This window comes from Pan paniscus, chromosome 4 (assembly GCF_029289425.2).
Source record: "Pan paniscus chromosome 4, NHGRI_mPanPan1-v2.0_pri, whole genome shotgun sequence".
NCBI lineage: Eukaryota > Metazoa > Chordata > Mammalia > Primates > Hominidae > Pan > Pan paniscus.
In genome coordinates, this window is record NC_073253.2 from 149,532,087 (window position 1) to 149,557,237 (window position 25,151).

Sequence of the window (25,151 nt, forward strand, 5' to 3'; positions counted from 1 at the left end):
AATAAATGAGCCCAATGTGTGTGAGTTGGTGGCCTAACCATGCAGAGAGGAATTGTTTCAAGTGGCTTAAAAACATAAAAATTTGACTGTAGATTCCTAGTTATATATATGCTAGAGACAAATATCTTAACTTTTCTGTAATCATACTCTTAGCCATAATATTGGTATTGTTTTCTGAAACTATTATATATTGTAGAAAAAAGCAAATAAGTAGCTATATTAATGTTAAGAATTTATATTTTTAGCAAAAGAGATACAATAAAATCAGACAAAGACATAACAACTATAGACCAGTGTGCCTTATAAGTATTGATGCAAAAATTCTCAACAAAATACTAGCAAACCAAATTCAGCAATATATAAGAAAGTTTATACACTGTGACCAAGTAGGATGTTGCAGGAATGCAAGACTGGTTCAATATATGAAAATCAGTGTAAATACATCATATTAATAAAATAAAGGACAAAACTTACATAATCATCTCAGTAGATGCAAAAAAAAAAAAGCCATTTGAGAAAATCCAACACTTATTTTTCGAGGATTAAAACACTCAGCAAACTAGGAATAGAAAGGAACTGCTCCAAGCTGATAAAGTGCATCTGTGAAAAACCCACACTAACATCTTACTTACTGGTGAGAGACTGAAAGCTTTTCCTCCTAAGATCAGGAACAAGATAAGGATGTGTGCTCTTGCCTTCTGTTTAGCATTGTACTGGAGTTGCTAGCCAAGACAATTAGACAAGAAAAAGACATAAAAAGTCATCTATATTGGAAAGGAATAAGTAAAATTACCTCTATTTGTATATGACATTATCTTGTACATAAGAAATTCTAAGGAGTTTATACAAAATTATTAGAACTAATAAATGTGCTCAGCAAGATTGCAGGATACAAAATTAATATACAAAAATCAATTGTATTTCTACACACTAGCAAAAAAAAACTGAAAGTAAAATATACATTTACTAGCCATTTTTCCAGAGAAGATGTACAAATGGCCAATAGGCATATGGAAAGATACTCAACATCATTAGTCATTAAACCATAAGGAGATACCACTTCACACTCACTAGGATAGCTATAATCAAAAAGATGGACAATAGCAAGAATTGGTGAGGATGTGGAGAAATTGGAAATCTCATTTCACATTGCTGGTGGGAATGTGAAATGGTGTTATCACTTTGGAAAACCATTTGACAGGTCTTTACAAAGTTAAAAATGGAGTTACCTTTGACCCAGCAATCCAGCTGTTTGCTATGTACCCACAGAATTGAAAACATGTCTACATAAAAACTTGCACATGAATGTTCATATTCATGTTATTCATAATAGCCAAAAGGGGGAAACAGCCCAAATATCCATTAATTGATGAATAGATAAATAAAATGTGGTGAATTCGTACAATGGGCTATTATTCAGCTATGAAAAAGAAATGAAGCATTGATGCATGCTACAACATAGATGAACTTTGAAAACATTACACCAAGTGTGGCCAGAAACAAAAAGCCTCAAATATGAATCCATTTATATAAAATGTCCAGGTTAGGAAAATCCATGAACACAGAAAGCAGAGTAGGGATTGCTAGCAGCTAGCTGGCAGGAGGGGAAGATGGGGAATGACCGCTAGTACACACAGGGTTTCTTTAGGAGTGATGAAAATGTTGTGGAATTAGACAGTGGTTATATTTGCACAACTCTGTGAATATATTAAGAACTACTAAACTATAAAAGAGTAACTTTTATGGTATGTGAATTATATCTCAATACAAAGGAGATACAATATAAAATTAGAGTTCAGTAAAACTCAGTAATTCTATATGTTAAATATAAAATTTCTGCTTAAACTCATAATGTATTGTTTAAAATATATTCGTACCAGCCTGGGCAACTTGGTGAAACCTTGTCTCTACAAAAAATTCAAAAATTAGCCAGGCACAGGGTGGCGTGCGCCTGTAGTCCCAGCTACTTGGGAGGCTGAGGTGGGATGGCATGAACCTGGGAGGTGGAGGTTGCATTGAGCCGAGATTGTGTCACTGCACTCCAGCCTGGGTGACAGATTGAGACCCTGTCTCAAAAAAATAAAATAAAAAATAAAATATATTTGTAGTTCTGACCACTGGAAAGGCATAGAAACTATAACCAACCTAGTAGTAAGGAACACCCTTAGTGCTCATGTTGCAGCATCCGAATGGTGATATTGATGATATGAAGGATTAAAAGTTCTTTGGCAGAATGGCTGATTCCAGGTTAGGGCAGGAAATGTGTGAGTTAAGCCTGGGGAATATTTTCGTATCTTTTATCGTAAAACAAAGAAGCTATCAGTACTCTGATCATGTCCAAAGGACTCAGGAACCAACCTGAGAAGACTCCTTTTGGCTAAAGATGGGTTTATTTGGGAACCAGTAAGAATAATAACTGCATTTGATTGAAACACATTAATTATGTTTCCATTTGTGAGTTAACATAATTGACCATCGTTGGAGGATGCTGGGGAACCAGCTCATTCTAAAGACTTGTAAAGAATCAAGAACTTACCCTGCCTTTCCTATACTTTGGGGTGAACGAATAGTTGATGTGGTAAAGTTTTCTCTATAGAAGAATTTCAGCTGGTAAATGAAGATGGAGTAATAGAATTAGAATGTAATCGTTTTTCAAACTCCTGATGAAATAAAATATTTAGGCATCGATTATCACAAAAGGAAAGACAACTGGACACAATGTGTCTCCTAAGGGATCCCTGTACCACCATCTTTGAAGAGGCTGTCAGAATAGCTTATTGAATTAGGTCAAGCTTGTAGATCTAACTACCAGTTTACAAGAACTAAAGGGGGACAGACAGAGGAACAGTTTAAAGGATACCACAGAGATGCAAGCAGCAAAATGCAGACTGCAGGGACTCCTATAGGATAAATAGCCCAGTTTCTTCAACAAACAAATCGAAGGGAAAAAAAAAAAAAGGAGGGCAGAAGCTTATGTATAAAAGAGACTTAGGAGACGCATGAGCTGTATGCAGTACGTGGACCTTGTTTTGATCCTGTATTAAACAAACCAACTATAGAAAGACGTAATATCAGGGAAATTTGCACACCAACTAGATATTTGATGATATTAAGGAACAATGTTAATTCTTCTGGGTGTTATAATGGTATGAAAGACGTACAAGGGGCAGGGCCTTCCACCCCTAAGCTTACCGTGGGGCTGGTGGAGACTAGAGCCCAGGGAGAGAGAGAGGAGGGGCTGAGCCATTGAAGCCCAGTTTATTCTTCCAAACTCATGGATAAATCATTTCTCCTCCATTGGAGAGGAATGTGTAATATGAAAAAACAAACTCACTGTTTTTTCCTCTCTGTTCACACATGCAACACAGAATACTTCTGTGACCAAATGTGTGGGGCAGGGAGGGGGGCTCCCCGACAAGCAATTCTCCAGCACCAGCCTGGTGTCCTATGATTCAATTCAATTCTGACACTACCTACCTGGAGTTAGAGTCAGATCCCACAGGTAAAGGGATTGGTCCCACAAGATTATCCCTCACCCCCAATCTTCAGATGCCATTTGCAAATCCAGTTCTTGGGTAATTCTGACCAGCCGGCTGTAAATTGGTGGTTCCCCTCCTTAGATTTGATTATCTGCCAGAGTGTCTCACAGAACTCAGGGGAACACGTTTACCAGTTTATTATGAAGGATATTAGAAAGGATACAAATGAACAGCCAGATGAAGAGCTGCATAGGGCAGGGTCTGTGGGAAGGACCTCCTACATTCTTGTGGAGGCCTCATCACATGGCATGATCAATTATCATCATGATCTCCAGCTCCTGTCCCCTTCCTGGAGGATGGTGGGGTGGGGCTGAAAGTTCCAAGCTTCTAATTATGGCCTGTTCTTTCTGGTGACCACCCCGCCTCCTGGAGCCCACCAAGAGTCACCTCATTAGAACAAAAGATGCCTCTGTCACCCAGAAAACACCAAGAGATTTAGGAGCTCTGCATCAAGAACTGGGGTCAAAGACGAAATATTAGAACATAAGATTTTCCTAGCACCCCTTTTGCTTAGGAAATGACAAGTTTTAGAAGCTCTGTGCCAGGAACCAGGGACAAAGACCAAAGTCTATAGTTCTTATTATAAATCACAATATCACAGCTGGACAGAGAGGCCAGAGTGTTACTGTAGGGCAGTCCTCCACATGAAATCACAACTATTCAAACTCGGGGAGGTCTTTTATACATATCCGCATGTGCTGTATATGCAGAGATTGGAGGTGGGACTTTGGGATGTCATGTAGAAGTTCCTATGTGACCAAGGTCTCCCTGGATTTTGCTCATTCCCTAAAGACTGGAGAGGAAGTGGGATTTACAGTTAGCCAAACCCTGTGCCTGAGTTCTCTTGGCAGGAGGAGAGCTGACCCTGTCCTCTGCCTCCCCTTGTGTTTCCCTCTAGCTGCAACAGCAAGCGCTACCTGGAGACACTTCCCAACACAAGCATCATCATCCCCTTCCACAACGAGGGCTGGTCCTCCCTCCTCCGCACCGTCCACAGTGTGCTCAACCGCTCGCCTCCAGAGCTGGTCGCCGAGATTGTGCTGGTCGACGACTTCAGTGATCGAGGTAGGATCCGTCCCACCCAGCCTCCCACCCTCTGTGCTTCATCTGGCGACTCACCAAAGGGATGGCAGGTTTTCCCTTCTTTAGCAGCGTCAACATATAGGCCATCATTGGCTAAATGCCTGGACGTTGCACTGTGCACACATTTTCTCATTTAATCCTCACAACTCATGAAGTGACTGCCATTTTTATCCCCTGCATATCTGTTTAGAAATGTATTAACTGCAAAAAAAAAAAAAAAAACCCAGAAAACTTGATAAACAATAACTCAAACAAGTGTAAGGATTCATTCACTTATCTGTCTCTATCTATGTATTAAATATTGCATAACAAGAGATCCAGGACTGTTACAACTGGCTGCTCAGCGCTGTCATCCAAGAACCAGGCTGTTTCTTTGTTTCTGCTTCCTCATCCTCATGGTCACAAAATTGTACCTCTGGCAAGTCTGCCTTTCAGGCAGGAAAAAGGGTGGAGAGCACAGGGCACAAAGCCTTCATCTGTCAAGGTTTTGCCTTCTAATTCAGGAAAGTGTCCTGTAGACTCTCAGCCAGATCTCTGACATCTGGGCACCCCTATCTGCAAGGAAGGCAGGGAATGTGAGTGTTTTGGTTTGTGGCCTCTTTGGTGAGTTAGGAAAGGGAGAAGTGGATTGGAGATGTCAAGTAAGCCCAGCTGGGATTGCAGTGTCTGGCACAGCATTTTACAGATGAGAAAACTGAGACCCAGAGAAGTTAAGTGACTTACCCTTGGTCACACAGCTCTCATATAGTCATGTGGTGACCGAACCATGTCTGGCCCCAAGCATGTGATCTTAGCTACATCCAGAGCCTCTTAGCTGTGAGTCTTACCCTGTGGAATAACTCAGTCTTGGGTTTAAGAGACACAGAGATGGGGCCAAAAGTGAAATCTAAGAGGAAATTGCCCTTCAGCCAGTGGCCTCAAGCTTATTCTTTGCATCAAAGCTTTCACCAGTTGCAGCAAAATTAAGAGAAGCCCTTTCCTCTGCTCACCTTCTTGCAGAGGCACTAATAAGCAGTGAAGAGAGGGAGTATGCGTGCACTCCAGAATAATTGCAGCTGACAGTTTCAGGAGCGGCTCACCTGCCCATCGCCCCGTTTTAATACCGCACTCTTAATTACATGCGTTTAGTACAGAGGCCTCAGAGAGACAGAGAGGGTGTGTGTGTGTGTGTGTGTGTGTGTGTGTTTGTGTGTGTGTAGACATTTAACTCAGTTCTTACCCGGTCTATAAAGTCTTCCCTAACTCTTGACATACACTCATTCTCGTGCTACCCTTTACATTTCCTTCCTTTTCCTTACCACTTATCACAGGTGGAATTAAAATACGTATTTGTGTGAACATTGGTGTGTTGTGTGCCTCCCCTACTAGACTGTCTATTCTGATTGCAGGGACTACCACATTCGTCCTGTTCACCACTGATCCCAGCTCCTTAGGCATACAGTAGGTGCTTACTACGTGTTTGATGAACCAGAGCCTGGTTCTCCAGTTTTCTTATTACTTCCACCCTGGAAGTACTAACAGTAAGCCTCGAGCATACTATATGAGATTTATCTGTGTCCACAAAGCGAGGCCTATGAGCCTGCTGGTGGTGGGGGTGTGCCTTCCTTATCCCATAGTCCTGCTGTTTGGCAGAGAGCCTGGCAATATCTATATCTTTGATCCTGGCCCTGCCACATACTATCTCTGTGACCTTGACCCAGTCACTTCCCCTTTCTGAGCTTTAGTTCCCTCATCTATAAAATGGGATCACAATAGTATCTATGACCTCTTAGGTGGCTGTGACTGTCAAATTAGTTAATAGATGTCTATCAAGTGCTTAGGACAGTACCTGGCACAGAGTGAACATTAAAGATAGACATCTGAGCTTGATATCATTTCTGTTGTGGACATTCCTTATGGTTGGTGTGCAGGAAGGGGAGTCAGGGATGAGTATACAGAGGTGCATGTACAGGATGGATGTGTGGGTGCAGGTATGTCTTTCCTTTCTGTAGGGAAGAAGATTTTTGCAAACTGTGAAACACTGAGCAAACAGTCTCTGGTCTCAACCTCTGCCTAAAATATCTCCCTGTCCCTTCACCCCTCTTTATAATAGCAGCCCCCATTTTGGGGAGAAGCTCAATATGCCAGGCCCATATATTCTCTCATTTATTCTTGACAGCAGCCTCTGAGGGAAGCCTTGGGGTCCCTCCTTTCAGATGAGGTACCCAAGCTAAGTAATTCGCCCAGAATCACAGGCCATGGAGCAGCACCCCTAGGTCTGTGGATTCAGCACCCAGACCCTGGGTCCTCTTCTGCCTCTTGCTCCCTCTCTTCTGCTTTCTGTTTCCCAGTCTCCTCTCCCAACCTCATCCTTCTCCCAGCATGGGCTGCCACCCACAGGCCAAGGGCTCACAGCTGGGCAGCAGAAAGGGAAAAAAATGAGCAAACTGCTCAAGTGATTGATTTTCTGCAGCATAAACAGCCTCCACCACCTGGGGACAAACACCTGAGCCTTCCCTCAGGTACGGGCTGCCTGCTCTGAGCAGGCTCCTTGTTGTACTCCTTCTCAGGGCCACAGCAGTGGCAGTGAGGGCTGCGCTCACTTTCTGACACTCCCCAAAGACCCAGCCACAGCAGGGCTCTCTGTCCTGGAGCACAGCACACACCATGCTCTGTCCTGCCTTGGGATCCTGTGCCCTTCCTCTGCCTGAACGCCCTCTTCCCAGTTCTTCCAACGGCTGGCTCACCTCATCCCATCGTCATTTAGGCTACAGCACTACCATTATTCACCATGCTGCATGCGCGGTTACATGGCTGTTTGTTGAGCTGTTTATTCATTGTCAGTCTTCCCCCACTAAGGAGGTGATTAGTAAATGTTTGTGAATGAGTGAATAGATGCATGAGGAGGAAGGGAGGAAATGTATGGCAGCTACCCACGCATACAGAAAACCATCACCAGCAGCAGGGCCATCTTCATACAGCAAGACAGATGTGGCTGTGGAAGACACTGCAGTTCCTGCAGTGACTAGTGCTGGCCCGCATCTGTGTTTTCAGGCTCGGGTCCCTGTATGTAACCTGTTTTTCTGAAGCATCAGCTGCCCTGGGGTTGGGCTTGTAGCACTCAGCAGGATCCCCCTCTGGGTATCACAGGGCATCCGTCCTTCAGACATGGAATAAACCAGACCTCAGCCAGATTCAAAACAAGCATCTCTCCTTGTTCAGTTAGAAAAGAATTTCAAGATCATCTAGGCCCGTGACTTTGTGCCTGCTCCTCAGAGCAGCAGAGGCCCCAGAGAAGTCTCAGGAAACGCTGTGAGAAGTATGGAGAACCTCACAGGCACATGTGGGGTTCAGGTGCCTCTCCTGGTGTGGTCTGTATTTACTTTCTGAAAAAGTGTTCACTAGGGGGAGTTACACTGCTAAAAAAAGTATATGAAAACCACTGTGTAACTCAACCTGCTCATTTTACAGATGGGAAGCCTGAGGCCTGGAGCAGTAGGCAGACTTAACCAGGAGCACACAGCCAGCTGGTTGCAAGAGAGGGACAAGACCCCATATCTGGGCCACAGTGCAGCCTTGTCCCCACTCGCCTTGGGTGGTTAAGTGACACATCTGCAGAAACACGTTATTCCTTTCTATTTCCAAGGGCACTTCTTAATAAATTACTTTCCCATTGTATTACAGTGCAAACTTTGCCGAAAATAATTCATTATCAAACATGATTAGTCCTGACCTATAATGGTTTGTACCTCTAAATATCCCAATTTCCTCAGTGTACATAGTGGTAAAGATAACAGAATAACCCCCTCCCCCACCAATAAAGTATAACAGTCTTGACAAAGAAAAGGTACACTTCATAACAAGATCATTCTATAAGTGCATCTGTTTCTCCAGAGAGCAAAAATATTAATTCAATGTAGTGCCATACCCAATCCTAAAAAGATAGAGAAGAAAAATAATACTGTCCCATTTCACAGATGAGAATGAAAACCGAGGCCCCCTGATCACTGCCCCCTTTTCTCAACCAATTGGGCACCCAGCCCAGAGGAGGACTCCCACCTCACACCTTTCAGACTTGCACCTCAGCTGTCATGTTTTGCAGCCTGCATTTTTCAGAAAAGCAATCATTATTCTTGTTTCAAGAAGAAATTCTCAAGGCAGCTTTGGAAGAAAACTTACTCAGCAGTGATTGTTTTAAAAACGAGATTTGGGAGAAACAATTTCAGAATTATGGAGAGGCCTGTCTAAAGTACGGCAAATATGGACCATCCTACAAGATAGATTTCTCTGGGCTGCATTAGCAGAGGCTGTTCTCAGAGCTGAAATTCATAAATGCTAACTACAAGCTAGATTGGCACTGCCTAGGAGAAGGCATTTTCCTCTGAAATGAATCTCCTCCAGGATCCTCAGGGCAACTAATTGTAATTCAGCTAAGGGTCGAGACCTCAGGTAGGAGACAAAATTGGAGCAAATGAATTCTCCAAATAAGATCCAGAGCTTTGTGCAGGCAGCATCAAGGACTCGAGTGGAAGCAGAAGCTGACACCAGAATAATCCTGGCCCTGCTTACAAATAGAACACTGCACTTTGCCAGGGGTCTCCAAAAGCTCTTCAAATGCATGAGCTTTGCTCGAGGATTAGGCGAACATTGAGGTGTTTTTGCACATGTGGAAGGGAAAGATGGGGGTATAGGCTGGCAGACCTGTCCCCGGGTTGCACTGCCTGGGTGGCATGTTTTTATAAGGAAAAACAAGAGAGGTCTTGTTCATTTGTTTGTTTTTATTCCTTTCTCCTTAGCCTCTCCACTTTCAAACAGTGTTGTTTTTCCAGAAAAATTAGTTATGTGGTAATGGAAAGAATTACTGTGTTTGGATTAACTAGAGGCTGCCCGGAATGATGAGGTACAAAAGTGACAGGCTATGGTATGATCTCATTGACAGCATTTTCTTCAGCTCAACTGCCTTTCTACAAACAAACAAATGTAGGAAATGGTTCCCAGCAGAAGTTCTTAGCAGGTGTTTGCAGAGCTGTTGAAAAGTTGTTGCAGTGATTGGTGCTGGAAGGAGTATAGACAATGCTGGGCCCGTTAGTTCACATGGTAGTAAGCTCACCTCACCCACGAGGCCAGGGTCAGTAGTCCTCTTCCCATAACGGGCTTATTAACTCTGACCTGCACTCTCACACCATGCCAGTCATGGGAACACATCACGGAAATCCATTTTGCCCCATCCCTCTTTGCATTTCAACACATCACTCCTGACACTGCCCAATAAACCTCTATTCCCCATTTCTTGTCTTCTCTCCAGCAGCCTTAGTTTGCTTCTGACACCACCACAACTTGTTAGCATGGCCATTTCCCACTTACAGTTTATTGCTTGGGTTCTTTCGCCTTTTTGAGTTCTTTTGCTGCTTATTTTGTTTTTCTCTACATCTGTTCTGATTTATCAAAGTAATTCATATTCATGTATTCAGCAGTATTCATGACATGACTCTGTGTCACATGCTGTACTTTGTGCTATGATATAAGAGGAATCAAATAGGCTTCCCTCGACGGCTCCAGTAGGCCTAGAGGAGGTGAGGGGCAGTTGTAAGACCGTGAGACCATGAAATACGTGCTACCTGGTGAAAGTCCAGGCAATGTAGAGTACAGAGAACAGCAGGGCAGACTTTCTAGAGAAAATTCCAGCGAAATTTAATCCAAAGTGTTGTAGATATTACTCCTTGGGGTTAGGGAAGGGAAGAATGTTCCAGGCAGAAAGAGCAGGACAAGCACAGGCTGGGAGTCGAGGAGAAAATGTGGGAAATGCAGAAAGAGCCATCCATAACCTTATCACCTGGAGGCAATTAGTATTAATATTTAGGCTTTTCGCCCCAGTGTTTTTTCTTTTAATAGACCTTATTTTTTAGAACAGTTTAGGTTCACAACAAAACTAAGTAAAAAGTAGGTAGGTCCATGGCCATACTACCCTGAACACACCCAATCTCATCTGAAAGTTCAGAGAGTTCCCCACTGTCAAAATCCCATACCATAGTGGTACATTTGTTACAATCCCTGAACCCACATCAATACATCATTTTCTCCTAAAATCCATAGTTTATATTAGGGTTCACTCTGGTGTTGTACATTCTATGGATTTGGACAAGTGTACAATGACATATATCTACCATTATAGCATCATACAGAGTAGTTTCACTGCCCTAAAAATCCTCTGTGCTCCACCTGTTCATCCCTGCCTTTCCCTAAACCCTGGCAACCACCAATCATTTTACTGTCACTGTAGTTTTGCTTTTTCCAGAATGTCATGTAGTTGGAATCATACAGTATATAAAACCTTTTCAGATTGGCTTCTTTCACTCACATATATGCACTTAAGGTTCCTCCATGTCTTTTTATGGCTTGATAGCTCATTTCTTTTTAGTGCTGAATAACATCCCATTGTCTGGGTATACCACAGTTTGTTTATCCATTCACCTACTGAAGGACATCTTGGCTGCTTCCGAGTTTTGGCAAATATTAGTAAAACTACTATGAACATTTGTGTACAGGATTTTGTGTGGACATAAATTTTCAGCTCACTTAGGTAAATGTCAAGGAGTGTGATTGCTGGATCATTTGGTAAGAGTATATATAGTTTTATAGGAAACTGCCAAATTGTCTTCCAAAGTGGCTGTACCATTTTGCATTTCCACCTGCAATGAATGAGAGTTCCTGCTGTTCCACCTCCTCGTCAGCATTTGATATTGTCAGTGTTTTGGATTTTGTCAATAGCTGCTTAGTGGTCTCTCACTTTTATTTTCACTTGAATTTTCTAATGACATATGATATGGAGCATCTCTTTGTATGCCTATCTGCCATTTGTGAATTTTCTTTTTGTTCTCAGTGTTTTATAATTTCTGTTTTCTTTTTCATACCCTCCCAATTCCCCTCCAGTCCCACCCCACTGAGGAAATTCATGTTTGCAGTCTGGTATGTATCATCCCAGACCATTCTGTATAATCATACTAACATATAGTAACATGTAATAAAAAGAATTCATGTTTATTGAGCTTCTACTGTGTGCTAAGTGCATTCACTCATTTATTATCACAGCACTATGGTAGGTTCTGTCATGCCCAGTGTGAAAACCATACTGGCCTCAATGATATCAGACCTCTTCTTTCTACTTATAAATTTAATATTTTTGTCCCTATTTTACAGATGATAAAACTGGGACACAAGTAAGTTGCTGATGTGTACTTAGCTCAAAGAGGCAGAGCTTTGATTTAAAACCATCCATTCTGATTTCAGAACCTTTACTCCTAAGCTTTACATGCTTTTTCCCCCATTTATTAGGATCATACTGTATATGTTACTTTACAACTATTTTTTTAAAAGACACATTTATTCAGCGTCATGATCAGACTATTACATTTAGCAATCAACAGCATGGGCGCAAAAAAAAATCGACATTAAAACCCTTTGTTCGAATGCTTTACACTTTCCACAGAACAGGGACTAAAGTAACCTGTTATACAGTTAATCACAAATACAGTCCTTGAGTTTTTTGCCCATACACATGAATATTTGTCTAAAACATGTCTTCTTTGTAGCAGCTGGGCTCTGCCACCATTGTGCTTGGCTGAGTTCACAAATCTGATATAACCTGTAGCTTCCCCGTCACTTCTCTGGCTATCCTCTCCTGCTAAGCTTTGTTTTCTTGCGGTAATTAAAATCTCCTGCCACTGCCATGGCTACTGCTGGTACTAGAACTGCCATAGGCACCTTGGTTTCATGGTTTGGCAAAGTATTGGCCTCCACCACCATAGAGGCCAGAGCTTCTGCCTCTAAAGTTTCCTCCCTTCATGGGTCCAAAATTTGAAGACTGATGGTTGTAATTGCCAAAATCATTGTAGCTTCCATCACCTCCAGAATCGCTTCCATCATTACCAAATCCATTATAGCCATCCCCACCGCCACCATATCCACCACCACCATGGCTGCCACCAAAGCCACCACAACCACTGAAGTTTCATCCATGACCAAAGTTGTCATTCCCACTAAAACCACCTCCACAACCACCACCAAAGTTTCCAGAGCCACTTCAACCTCTTGGGCTGGATGAAACACTAGGCATCTCTTGCTTTGACAGGGCTTTCCTAACTTTACATTTGTGGCCATTCACAGGATGGTATTTCTGAATGACAGTCTTATCCACGGAGTCATGGTCGTCAAAGGTTACAAAGGCAAAGCCCCTTTTCTTGCCACTGCCTCGATCAGTCATGATTGCAATCACTTCATTTTTCCATACTGTTCAAAATAATCTCTTAGGTGATGTTCTTCAGCATCTTCTTTAATGCCACCAGCAAATATCTTTTTCACAGTTGAGTGGGCGCCTGGTCTTTGAAAATCTCCTCTTGAGACAGCTCTCTTTGGTTCTGCAACTCTTCCATCCACTTTGTGTGGCCTTGCATTCATGGCTGCATCCACCTTCTCCACGGTGGCATAGGTGGCAAACCCACAGCCCCTGGAGTGCTTGGTGCTTGGATCTCTCCTTACCACACAATCTCTGACCATTCCCCATTGCTCAAAATGCTCAAAAATTTGAGGCTGAGATTTGAGACCTCAGGCTCTCATCAGTTGTTTCAAAGCTCAGCCCTCCAATGAAAAGTGTCCTCAGCTGCTCGGGCTCTTTAGCAGACTCTGACTTAGACATGATGGCAGTGGGAGGAGACTTTAATGGTGCTTCCTCAGTGGCGCCCACGGGCAGAAAGCTACAATTTTTTTTTTCTGTTAATGTATCACAGCCATCCTTCAGGTCAGTAGTAGAAACAGAGCAAACCCATTTGTCTTTTAATAGCTAGATAATATTCCATAGTGGGAATCTACATTTAGTCCCTTTTTATGGGCACTTTGTGAAGTGAACATTTAATCATATGCAACTTTGCATCCTGGTTTCTTTCACTTAACTTTTTACAGTCCCTTCCCCTTGTCATTGTGAAATGACTACCCATCTCTTCTTCTTTGAGACAATGGTGACATAGAGACAGGAGTCAAGCAAGACCAGAATATCAGCTGTATTGTTGCAGAGGCTGATCCAGAGAACACAACATGAATCTCTTTGTACCCTTTATCTTCTGAACTGACTGACCCAGGGACAGGCTTAGCAGGTATGGAACCATGGCCTTGCTGGCGGGCAGTGTCGGCCAATAAGCATGGCACAAGGAGGACAGATAAAGCCTGCCGTGCAGGCACAATGACTGTTTTTACTTCAGCCTGTCCGGCCTCACCTCCACAACCTCCCTTAGAGGTGAAATAGTTTTCCACTATGAAAGTACAAGGGCAGGGGAAGTGACTTCTGTTCCAGATGATGAAGCTGAGGCTTGGAGAGATGGTTGGGAGGTGGCCTCAGCTGCTTACCTACCCTCATAATCATCTCCTCCTCATTGGGAATCGCATTGACAGAAGAGATTGATCATCCCCACAATGGGCTCAGTAATCTTAAGAATCCCACATCTCAAGTATCAGTCTCCAGGGTGCCTTACCACTAAGGAAATCTACAGGCTTTCTCGATTCTCTTCTCCTTTCATGTCTTTGACATCCTAAACGCTTCTCCCTCAGACTCCAAAGGAGAGAACAGCTAAGAAGATTAAAACTGTTACAGAATATCAATTAGTTTATAATGAGGGAAATCTGTAAACCTTTTGGTGGATATCTGGTGGAAACACAGGATGCAAGAGTCAATATATCTATGGGATATTTTGTGCATCTTAAAAAAAAAAAACCCCAGGATTTTGTGAACCAAGTACTGTATAAATTATTTACTGGGAGAGCAAAAAAAAAAAAAAAAAAAAAAAAAAAAATCAAATAAATCGCTCAGATTGCATCTGAAGAATCAAAAGCTCCAATGTTTTGGAAAGAGTTGTTTCTGTAGTGGAAAATAGCTGCATTATATTTTCAGAAAGGTGACGCTTCTATTGACGTGGGTGAACCTTCTACATTTTAAAAACTTGGTGCAGTAAGAGTGTGGTAAATCACGGATATTCTCCTGATTTTCTTATGAGGATTAAAGTCTAACCTTTTCCACTCTTTTAGTGTTTCCTTAAAAACATAGTGTGGGGGAGTAAAAGCCAATGGAACACAAGATTGGGGAACCTTGGATAATATCCCCAGGGAGAGGGCAGAGGAACTGCCCCCTTCTGTCATAGTCTTCCTTCGGAAAGCTCCCGGGCCTTCCTGCCAGCTGAGGCCGAATGTAAATTCTTATCTACTCAGGGTTTGAAGAGAGATGAGATTTGAGGCTGAAATAGAAGTATTAGGTTGGTGCAAAAGGAATTGTGGTATTTGCCATTACCTTTCATAGGAAAAGCCACAGTTACTTTTGCACCAACCTAACAGTAGTTTCCGTAATAACTAACCTGCTCTAGTGCACACCAGCCAAGTCCTATTCCTGTCATTCACATTCTCAAGCTCAGTAAATGGGGAGCTGAAAGTGCTCATTTGCCTGCATCACAGAGGGAAAAAAAGCAGTAATAGCAATAATAATAATGCGACACAGCACCTATATAGCACTTTCTATGTGCCAGGCACTGTTGTAAGCGACTTAAATACATTATGTTTCACTTTATAGGAAGCCTCTTTATAGACAACATTGGCCTAAAGGAAAAATTCACATTTAGTAGAGCATTCAACCAAAATCCAAGAGATTCCCCTTCTCTGTGTGCCCCGCCTGCTAAATAAAACAAAAACTTTTAAATAGTGATATGAAATGGCTCCAGCATGACCTTTGATACATCTCCATATGTCTAATAGGTATGTTCTTCTGTTTTCATTTATTATAAATCCTCTAAATAATGTTGGTTCTAGCAGGTAAATGAAGCACGTTGGCCAAAAAGTAGGCATTAGTTCTAAGCTACTGCCTGACCCAACCCACGGGCAGCCTCCAAGTAAACCCATTGCAAACAGAGATACTTCAGGGATTCTTCCCAATTTCCTTAAAGAACTTCCAGCCCCTGAAGCTTTCAAGCAATCTTTATCAGACAACCACAACTCCAGAGTCAATTATGTTTTGATTTGAATCTGGAGGCACCTTTAGAGCTGTTTACATCAGAGGCTTAAAATGCTACCAATTTTCTTAGCCAAAAATAGGCAACAGTTGACAGCTCTAAAGATCAAGAAGGCCAAATATACACATTTATATATCATTTATTTATTTCAAATTTTTTAAAAAGAAAATTCCACCACTGTACATTAATATAGTGTTCATAGGTATTGAAAGTTTAATTTCTTTTTTCCCTCTTTTTCTCTTGTTTTACTGTCTCAAATACTGAAATCTCATGAAAATGGAATTTTTACATCATTATAGAGAACAAAGAAATAGACACGTGTTAAGGCCAAAGTAACATCCCTTCCTCTCATGTGATTTAGTGACATTAGTTCCTGTAAAGTATTCACAGGTGCAGTCTGCCTTTTCCAGCCTTTGGGGATCCTCATGTTCACTCATTTCCTTCGCCTAAAAGACAAAAATGTTCATTCCTCCTAGTATAATAATAAAATTATTTTATTTGCTTATTTTATAAATGCAGACCTCTTCAGAGATGCCCACCTTATTTATAAGCAACCAGGAATCTCAAAATAACCAATAACTTCCTGTCATCTCCTATTTGTCCTCCATTCCTGGGCTTGTTAATGAATGAGATGTATTGGGCATTGTTAATAATCTGCAGTGAAGGTGAAAGCAGGTGGAATTATAAGGCTATGCTTTCTGTCCAGTCTTCTCAGAAATTGTCTTTTTTTTCCTATATGCTGTCAGAACATATGGTTTAGAATATTCTAAATAATAACCTCACTCCAGTCTGTGTTAATAGAAAACTCAAACTAACAATTACTTCTCAGAGCCTCCGCACCAGCTAGCAGATTTGTCTTAACCAGGCAAGAGGAAAGACTAGCCCTGACCCTTCACAGCATTCACGTTCTGTTGCCATACGACAGAACTTGAACTCATGAAGGAATGAAAATGACCTGTAAATAGACCTTCTTCCTGAGCAAAGTGATGCCAAATATTCTTTGTAGTAGACACAAACCCCTGTGTCCTTTCCCCTTTAGGCTGCAGGGGGATGGAGAACGTAGTCAGGATGCCAGCTGGGTCCTAAGTCCAGATGTGCCTCAGACCAGTCCCACCCCGTCCTTTCCCTATCCCATGAGCCAGTACATTCTCTTCTTATGTAAACTAGTTGGAGTTGATTTTCTGTCAGGACTAACCCCAAAGCCATAAGTACTGTCTTCCCTTTTGCGGGTTGGGTGAGGACTGGGTAAGGTACTGCACCGTGACAGGGCCGGGCACATGGTCATCATTCCTTCAGTGGTTGTTGTTAATGATGCTGTTGTTATGGTGATGCTTGTTATTATTACTGTTAACTGAAATGCTGCGCTACCCTGTCTACCTCAAAGTCTCATTATGGGAATGAGATGAAATTAAAAATGCGAGATTAATGAGCTAAACAATGCAATGAGGACGTACAAGAGGGTGCTGATTTTCACAGAAGGAGAGAACCCTGAGGAGAACTTTCTAGTCTGGTGGCCGAGAAAAGTGTGACCTTCAAAGCAGACATTCCAAACCTGGAGTGTGCCCCTGCGGTCTCCAGGTCATCTGGATTCAAGCAATGGCTCTTAACTCTTATCCTTATCAGCATCGACTGAAGAGCTTGTTAAATGTAGGTTACCAGGGCCCACCCATAAAGATACTGATTCGGTGGTTCTAGGGTGGGCCTCAGGAATCTACATTCTTAACAGACATCTCAGATTATTTTGATAGAGTTGAAAAGATCCTCGGACTTTTGGAAAACACAGGATTCCAGGCATGGCAGGTCACTAAGTGTGCTTTGTGATAGATTTGGATAGTGATGTCTTTGAATGTATACCCCGGGTCAGCAAAAACGCATGGCCCTTCTAGGAGGAGATAAGTTAAGATGCCTACAGCCTTGGCCAGACCCCTGTTTTCCAGGATGTCTTGTCCTAAATAATTGCCTTGCTATAACAGGCCTGTGTGGATTTATGGTCTCACATTTAATTTCAGCCGCTATTCATTAATCCTGATGATCTCACTTAAATTATTAAACAGTCATATATTCCAATTTTGAGGGCACTAATTATATCCTTGAGAGGCTGTTATTATCTGGATGATCAGATACACTCAGCCAACACTAGACTGTTTTCTCCTCACTCATCAGAATTTTATACTTTTTCAGGATTTTTTCAGTTGCCACGTGTGTTTTATGTGACAAGATCTCAGAGCTGAGGAGTTATGAAATATGAGAGCAGAGGTTCTCAAATTTTGGTGTGCATAAGAATCACCTGGGAAGAATGTTTAACATGCAGATTCCCCGGGCCCTGTGAGTGTCCAGGTCCTCAGTCTCGGTGGAGTCCAGGAATCTGTGTTGTAACCAGCTTTCTGAGGACTATGATGCAGGCAGTTCTGGACCCTGAGCTGAGAAACTCTGCCTTCAGATGTTACTGCTGGTAGAAGCTCTCAAGAGATATTTGATGAGAACAAATACTGAGTGATGAGAACAGTCCCCTCATTTTTCAGTAGGGAAACTGACACCCAGAGAGGGGAAGGCTCTCCTTCAAAGCCCCATAGCAGAGACACAGCTGACATCTCTGGCCCCTTGTAAGGATCAAATGAGATAATAGATGGGAAAGCACTTTGGAAAGTATTCAGCACTCTATAAATACAAGGAGGCACTATTATTTTCAAGTTGGGCCGGCCTTGTGACAGAAATGGCTTAGTACTTTCTCTCTAAATTACCATAATCACCTGTTTGAGGCCTCAACCAAGCCCATAACTCTAAATTCACTAGGCATGGAATAAATTCCTCCTGAAATGTCCAATAAAAAAATATTTTATAGAAGAATGTGCTTGAGGCCCTGCCTGGTCCTTGGTCAGAAATTTCCTTTTTTCTGTTGCCTCATCCCATCAATTCTGGGGATAGATCACATCTCCTCCAACCTCAGGGTACCTGGTTAAAAAGCCCTACTTTCCAGCATGTGGCCTTTCTTGGGACATATAAAACTCACCCATGAACATTTTTGCCCTCAAAATCCTTCCTCAATATGAGCCCACTTCTAACATCTTTGTGGCTTTGGACATAGGAAGGCTGATATCAGGGCACCCCAGGTCTTAGTTCCTTTAGTTCAGAATACTCACTGGCTTGGGTTTGCTGCAAGTGTCCTTTGAGGCCAGGTCGCTGATCCTGATGGCTGCCTCTGTGCTCCTGTGTGTGTTTGTCCTGCTGTGTCATGATTAACTGGATAGCTAATTCATATTCATATTACATTAGAATCACGCTCCTTGAAGGGTTCATCACTGGGATCTGCATCTATACTGATCTTCCCATGGCTCCCTCCAGGTTTTAGAAGAACCTGTTTGTATCCCAGTCCATAAGTTCCTTCCACTACAAAATAAATTTCTTTCTTTCTTTTTTTTTTTTTTTTTTTGAGACAGTCTCACCCTGTCACCCAGGTTGGAGTACAGTGGCATGATCTCAGCTCACTGCAGCCTCCACCTCCTGGGTTCAAGTGATTCTCCTGCCTCAGCCTCCTGAGTAGCTGGGATTACAGGCGCACACCACCATGCCCAGCTAATTTTTGTATTTTTAGTAGAGACGGGGTTTCACTGTGTTGGCCAGGATGGTCTCGATCTCCTGACCTTGTGATCCGCCCACCTCGGCCTCCCAAAGTGCTAGGATTACAGGCATGAGCCACTGCGCCTGGCCAATACATTTCTAAAAACGGTGGTGGTAGACTGAGTTCAAGAACAGATATTCCGCTTCTATTCACATTTCAACCTTTATTTTTAAATATTTCTTCTACACTCCTACGGATCCTATCTCTTGGCGAGCCCTCCACATGCAAAACCTCAAGTTCAGGTATTTGCAAGTTACGTCTATTTTTAAATCTAGAAGAAATCAAGGCTTTCCACTGATATTAGAAAGCCGAGTTTTCCCAGGCAGCATGACTTCAGAGTTCAGGGAATTTCTGCACTGTTTTCAGGAATCTTCACCCAACCTGTACATTTTAGAGATGAGAATATACATTTAGGGACTTCCTAAAGTCATATGGCTGGGTAATGACAAGTCGTGCGCCACCTTCAGGGAGCACCTATTGCTTGCCAGGCATAGCCCTGACAAGCTGCCAGGCCCCTCCAAAAATCAGGCCCACAGTCATAGCCCCCGAGTCCAGGCTGTCCCCAGTGGGCATGCTGCAGCAGCAGAACTGTCCACGTGCTCAGAAGGCAAATCTGCCAGCAGCAGGTATGGACACTCTAGTTGGGTCCTTTTTTGTTCCTTTGCTGACTTAATATAATGAGCCAAAGATGCATCAAAACTCATCCTCCCCCCACCCCCACATATGATTGAGAGATAATTGACAAGTAAAAATTGTGTATATTTAAGGTGTACAATGTGATGATCTGATATATATATACATTGTGAAGTCATACCACAATCAAGCTAATTAATGTGTTCATCACCTCCCATAGCTACCTTTTTTGTAGTGAGAATATTTAAGATCTATTCTTTTAGCAAACTTCAAGTACATAATACAGCATTATTAACTATATTCACCATGCTGCACATTAGGTCTCCAGAACTTACTCATCTTTGAACTGAAAGTTTGTACCCTTTGACCCACATCTCCCTATTTCCCCCACCTGGAGCCCCTGGAAATCACCATTCTGCTCTGTAACTATGAGTTCAACTTTTTTTAGATTCCTCATATTAGTGAGATCATGCAGTATTTATCTTTGTGTGTCTGGCCTATTTCACTTAGCATAATGTCCTCCAAGTTCATCCAGGTTGTTACAAGCAGCAAATTTCCTCCTTTTTTTTTTTTTTTTTTTTTTTTTTTAAGACAAGAGTTTCACTCTGTTGCCCAGGCTGGAGTGCAGTGCCCCAGTCATGGCTCACTACAACCTTGACTTCTCTGGGCTCCAGCAATCCTCCCACCTCAGCCTCCTGAGTAGCTGGGACTACAGGCCTGCACCACTACACCCAGCGAATTTTTTTTTTTTTTTGTATTTTTTGTAGAGCCAGGGTTTCACCATGTTGCCCAGGCTAGTCTTGAACTCTGGGGCTCAAGTGATCCACCCACCTCAGCCACCCAAAGTGCCTGGGACTACAGTTGTGCACCATCACACCCACCTAATTTTTTTTTTTTTTTTTTTTTTTTGTATTTTTTGAAGAGCCAGAGTTTCACCATGTTGCCTAGGCTGGTCTTGAACTCCTAGGCTCAAGTGATCCACCCACCTTAGCCACCCAAAGTGCCTGGGATTACAGGCATGAGCCACCATGCCTGGCTATTTCCTTCTTTTTTAAGGCTGAATAATATTCATGTGTGCGTGTGTGTGTGTGTGTGTGTGTGTGTGAGATAGATACACACACCACATTTTGTTTATTCATCTGTTGGTGGACACTTAGGTTGTTTCCATATCTTGGCTATTGGGAGTAGTGCTGCAATGAACATGGCAGTACAGATATCTCTTAAGGATAGTGACTTTATTCTCTTTGGATATATATCCAGAAATGAGATTGCTGGATCATATGGTAGTTCTGTTTTTAACGTTTTGAGGAACCTCCATACTGTTTTCCATAATGGCTGTATGGAAAATATGAGCCAAAGCTCATTCTCGAATAACATTTCTTGACTAGTGCATTCAAGTATCTGCCCTGTCTTAACATTTTAGCTAATTGCTAACACAGCACATGCAGTACATACTTTCAGCAGGACTGAAGATTTTTAGTCATCTAACAAAGACATTTCGTCTCATGACAAGTTTTTTGGACATACCTCAATGTGCTGTGTCTGTAGCTAACTTAATTACAGGAGCCGCCTTGGCAGTACCAGGAACCAAATGTTATGACCAGCAACTCTCCTATAGGTAGTACTGCTTTTATAACAGTGTAAGTCACAGTTGTGCCAATTTTTTTTTTTAAAGAAGCTAAATGGAAGATTTAAACCTTAAGTTGTTTGGGCTTTGAATCCTTGTGTTCTTAGAACACAGCTTTAGTCAGACAGCAGACTTTGAGCTAATACTTAACCTCTGTGTGCCTGATTGAGTAAAACTGGGCGACTTTCTCAGAGTTTTATAGATTAATTGAGATATTTTGTGTAGAGAGCTTAGAACAGTGCCTGGCTTAGAGCATCTATCAACCTTGATACCATAACATTCCTTGCTAGGAAATTCTGTGTTTATTCATCCCTTCTTTTTCTTTCATCCTCCTTTCTAGTTCCACATTGACGATCCCAAACTTAAACCGTCATTAATAACAATATATGAGAACAGTAATAAATGTCACCATTTATTAACACTTAATGTGTGCCAAGATCTGTTCATTTATGATCTCACCGCATCCTGTGAGGTTGGCATTGTTGTCTGGCATTGTCTGATATACAACAGTGCCAACCTCACGGGACTCAGTGAGGTGAAACTGAGGATTAGGAAGGTGTAAACTGGACAGGCGCATGGCAGAGTCAGAATCCAAACTCAAATTTATTTGGATCAAGAGTGATACACTATTATGCATTACTTCCTGTTACCTCCTATGTGGTGATAGGAATAACTTATAAGGATTTTTTTTTTTTTTTTAGACAGGATCTTGCTCTGTCATTCAGGTTGAAGTGCAATGATGCAACCATAGCCCACTGCAGCCTCAAACTCCTGGGCTCAAGCAGTCATCCTACCTCGCCTCCCAACTAACTGGGACTATAGGCGTGCACCACCACACCCAGCTAATTTTTAATTTTTAGTAGAGACAAGGTCTCGCTGTGTTGCCCAGGCTGGTCTCAAATTCCTGAGCCCAAGTGATCCTCCCGCCTCTGCCTCCCAAGGTGCTGGGATTACAGGCGTGAGCCACCACACCCAGTCTACTTCTAAGGATTTAATGCCTTATGTTTTCTTCATTTATTTCTCATAGAACCATTCACTCTTAGCACTTTGACTTTGAAAATCAGGGACCAGGTTGAGCCAGACAAAATATTCACCTATAAGGAGAAGGAATGAAAAACCAGACATTTTCCTACTTGGCTATCAATCCCCAAGTTTGATTTGCTGAGAATTTTTTCCCCTCTAAAATAGAGTCTGATTTTCTTTCCCTTCAACCTTCATGCCACTGGAAAATTTTAAATTATTCAAGATATTGAAGGTTTATTATCTGCTGGAAGGCTGTAATGTAATTGCAAGGTATCATTTAAAGAGCTGTCTGTCTGTGTGAACCACCTTGTTCTGAATACCTGTTCCTGCACAGAGCCAGAAGATGTATATTTATTTATCAGTGGTGGTTCATAGCTGCCTTAGATCAATCGTATTATTCTTCCTCCACGGCTCAAGCCCCAAAATAAATGGCTTGTGATGTACAGAGCGTTGAAATCATTTGTATATCATCAGTCATTTGTTTCTTTTCTGTCATTTGCATTATGATGGACAGCCATATGTTTAGGGGATTTCATTTTTATTACAGCCTTTGGTCACATTGTCCATTTGTAATACCATCTTAGATATTAATTACCCCAATTAGAGAAGGCCCTTTCAAATATTACATCACCTCCAAGTTGCGCTATTCATACCATAAAGCTATAAATGCCAACTATTGTTTTATTCTTCCTTTTTGACACCCGCTTCTCTGCGGAGAGGTATTCTTTCCCAGAGTTTGTCATCAGTGATAAGAGAAAATATCTTTGTGTAGAGGGGTAGGGAATTATTGTTTTTCCTCCATAAATACCTCATCGATTCAGTGGCATTGTGGAGTAGAACATCCTTTAGTGACTTTTCTAGGTGTTGCTATGAGAACAAATAGACAAGCTTTGGTTCCAGCCCTACCAGTAAATAAATAGCTTTGTGATCTTGAGCAAATTACATCACTTCTTTGTGCTTCAGTGTCTGCATCTACAAAGTATGGATGACTTCTAAGATCTTGTCAAGCTTTAAATCCTAGGACCCTACGATGACTTTCTTCACTTCTTCCCTAGAGTTTAAGAGTTATAAATTGATAACTTTTCAATGTCTTAATATCAGTTATATCTTTTTCTAAATCTTCTCCCTTACTGCAAACTCTTAGATGATGTTTACTTCTTGTCACCTCCAGTGTGTCTGTCCCTAGAAGGCTTGTACGCTTTCTAATTTGCCATTTCAATTCAGCTGGAATAAGAAACCCAGTTATTAGTTTTTCAAGTATTATCTAAAGTACGGGTTAAATAGATCCTAAGGGGGTGGCTCAAGGCTCTCACTTGAGGTTAGACTTTATGGGCCATGTTTAAGTGGCCACAGAGACAGCGAACCCTTTATTTATATTATTTTAAATAAAAATAATCAGGAAAGGCTTCCTAGATAGGTGTCATTGCCTAGTAAAGGAGGTTCCTTGGGCTAAGGGAACAGCATAAGCAAAAGCACTGAGGCAGGATGGTCTCTCAGCAGTCCTGAGCAGTGATTGTCAGGAGGCTATACCTCCTGAGTTACTGTACCTCTGTCCTCCCTGCTGAGCCTGGAGATCATTTCCTGATCCCCAAGGAGACCCATAATCTGACAAAGGATTCCAGGTAGAAAAAGTAGTCTGGGAGTTGTAATTTAAATTCTGAAATATCAGAATTTCCAGACATTTAAAAAATTTCTCCGGGCAAGGTGGTGTGTGCCTGTAGTCCTAGCTACTCCGGAGGCTGAGGCGGGAGAATAGCTTGAGCCCAGGAGTTTGGGGCTTTAGTGCACTATGCTGATCGGGTATCTGCACTAAGTTTGGCATCAGTAAGGTGACCTCCTAAGAGCAGAGGACCACCAAGTTGCCTAAAGAGGAGGGAACCAGCCTGGTTGGAAACAAAGCAGGTCAAAACTCCTGTGCTGATCGGTAGTGGGATTGTGCTTATGAATAGCCACTGCACTCCAGGCTAGGCAACATAGCAAGACCCCATCTCTGAAAAAAAAAAAAAATTTTTTTTTAGCTTTCAGTATGTTAGTGTTTATGAGTCAGTGGGAACAGACTATTTGAAATTAGAGCTGAGACCAGTAATGCAGGATGTCTGGTCACCGTGGTTATCAGTTATAGAAGAACCATAAGCCCTGGTCCCTCCTGAATTCCAGGAGCTGTGTTGTCTGTTACAGTAGCCACTAGCCACACATGGCTATTCACATTTAAATTAAAATTCAATAAAATTAAAACGTCAGTTCCTCAGTCACACAAGCCACATTTCACATGCTCAATAGCCGTATGTAACTGAGACAGCACAGATACAGATCATCACAGAAAATTCTGTCGGACAGCCCTACTCTAGAGATAAGTGTGGAACACATGACACAGCCGTGAACATTGAGTCCCTGGCTGCTCTGCCTATGCAGTAGCCATTTTTTTGTTTCTTTACTTCTCTAATAAAGTTGCTTTCCTTTAAAAAAAAAAATGTAGTCCCCATAGAACTGGAGACACTGAGAATGGGGTAGGGGCCAGTGGTTGTTCTATAATGTCAGGACTTGCTCTGTTCTTCAGCATGGCTGGGGCATGGTGCAGGATCCTGGGTCCGCAGTCCACAGCTCAA

The 25,151-nt window shown here is 42.1% G+C and overlaps 1 protein-coding gene, 1 long non-coding RNA gene and 1 pseudogene across 6 annotated transcripts in view; 1 reads left to right on the forward strand and 2 right to left on the reverse strand.

Annotated features, from left to right (window-relative positions):
• The window catches only part of GALNT10 (polypeptide N-acetylgalactosaminyltransferase 10), a 231,330-nt gene that overhangs the window by 135,196 nt on the left and 70,983 nt on the right, over window positions 1–25,151 (forward strand). For all 3 annotated transcript variants that reach the window (XM_034960842.3, XM_063604274.1, XM_063604275.1), the window contains exon 4: window positions 4,438–4,604. In XM_034960842.3, the coding sequence (XP_034816733.1) occupies window positions 4,438–4,604 (167 nt within the window). The remainder of the gene's footprint in view (window positions 1–4,437; window positions 4,605–25,151) is intronic.
• Window positions 1–25,151, reverse strand: part of LOC129393035 (uncharacterized) — a 156,192-nt gene that overhangs the window by 78,628 nt on the left and 52,413 nt on the right. The window lies entirely within an intron of this gene.
• Window positions 12,202–13,599, reverse strand: LOC117980411 (heterogeneous nuclear ribonucleoprotein A1-like; annotated as a pseudogene).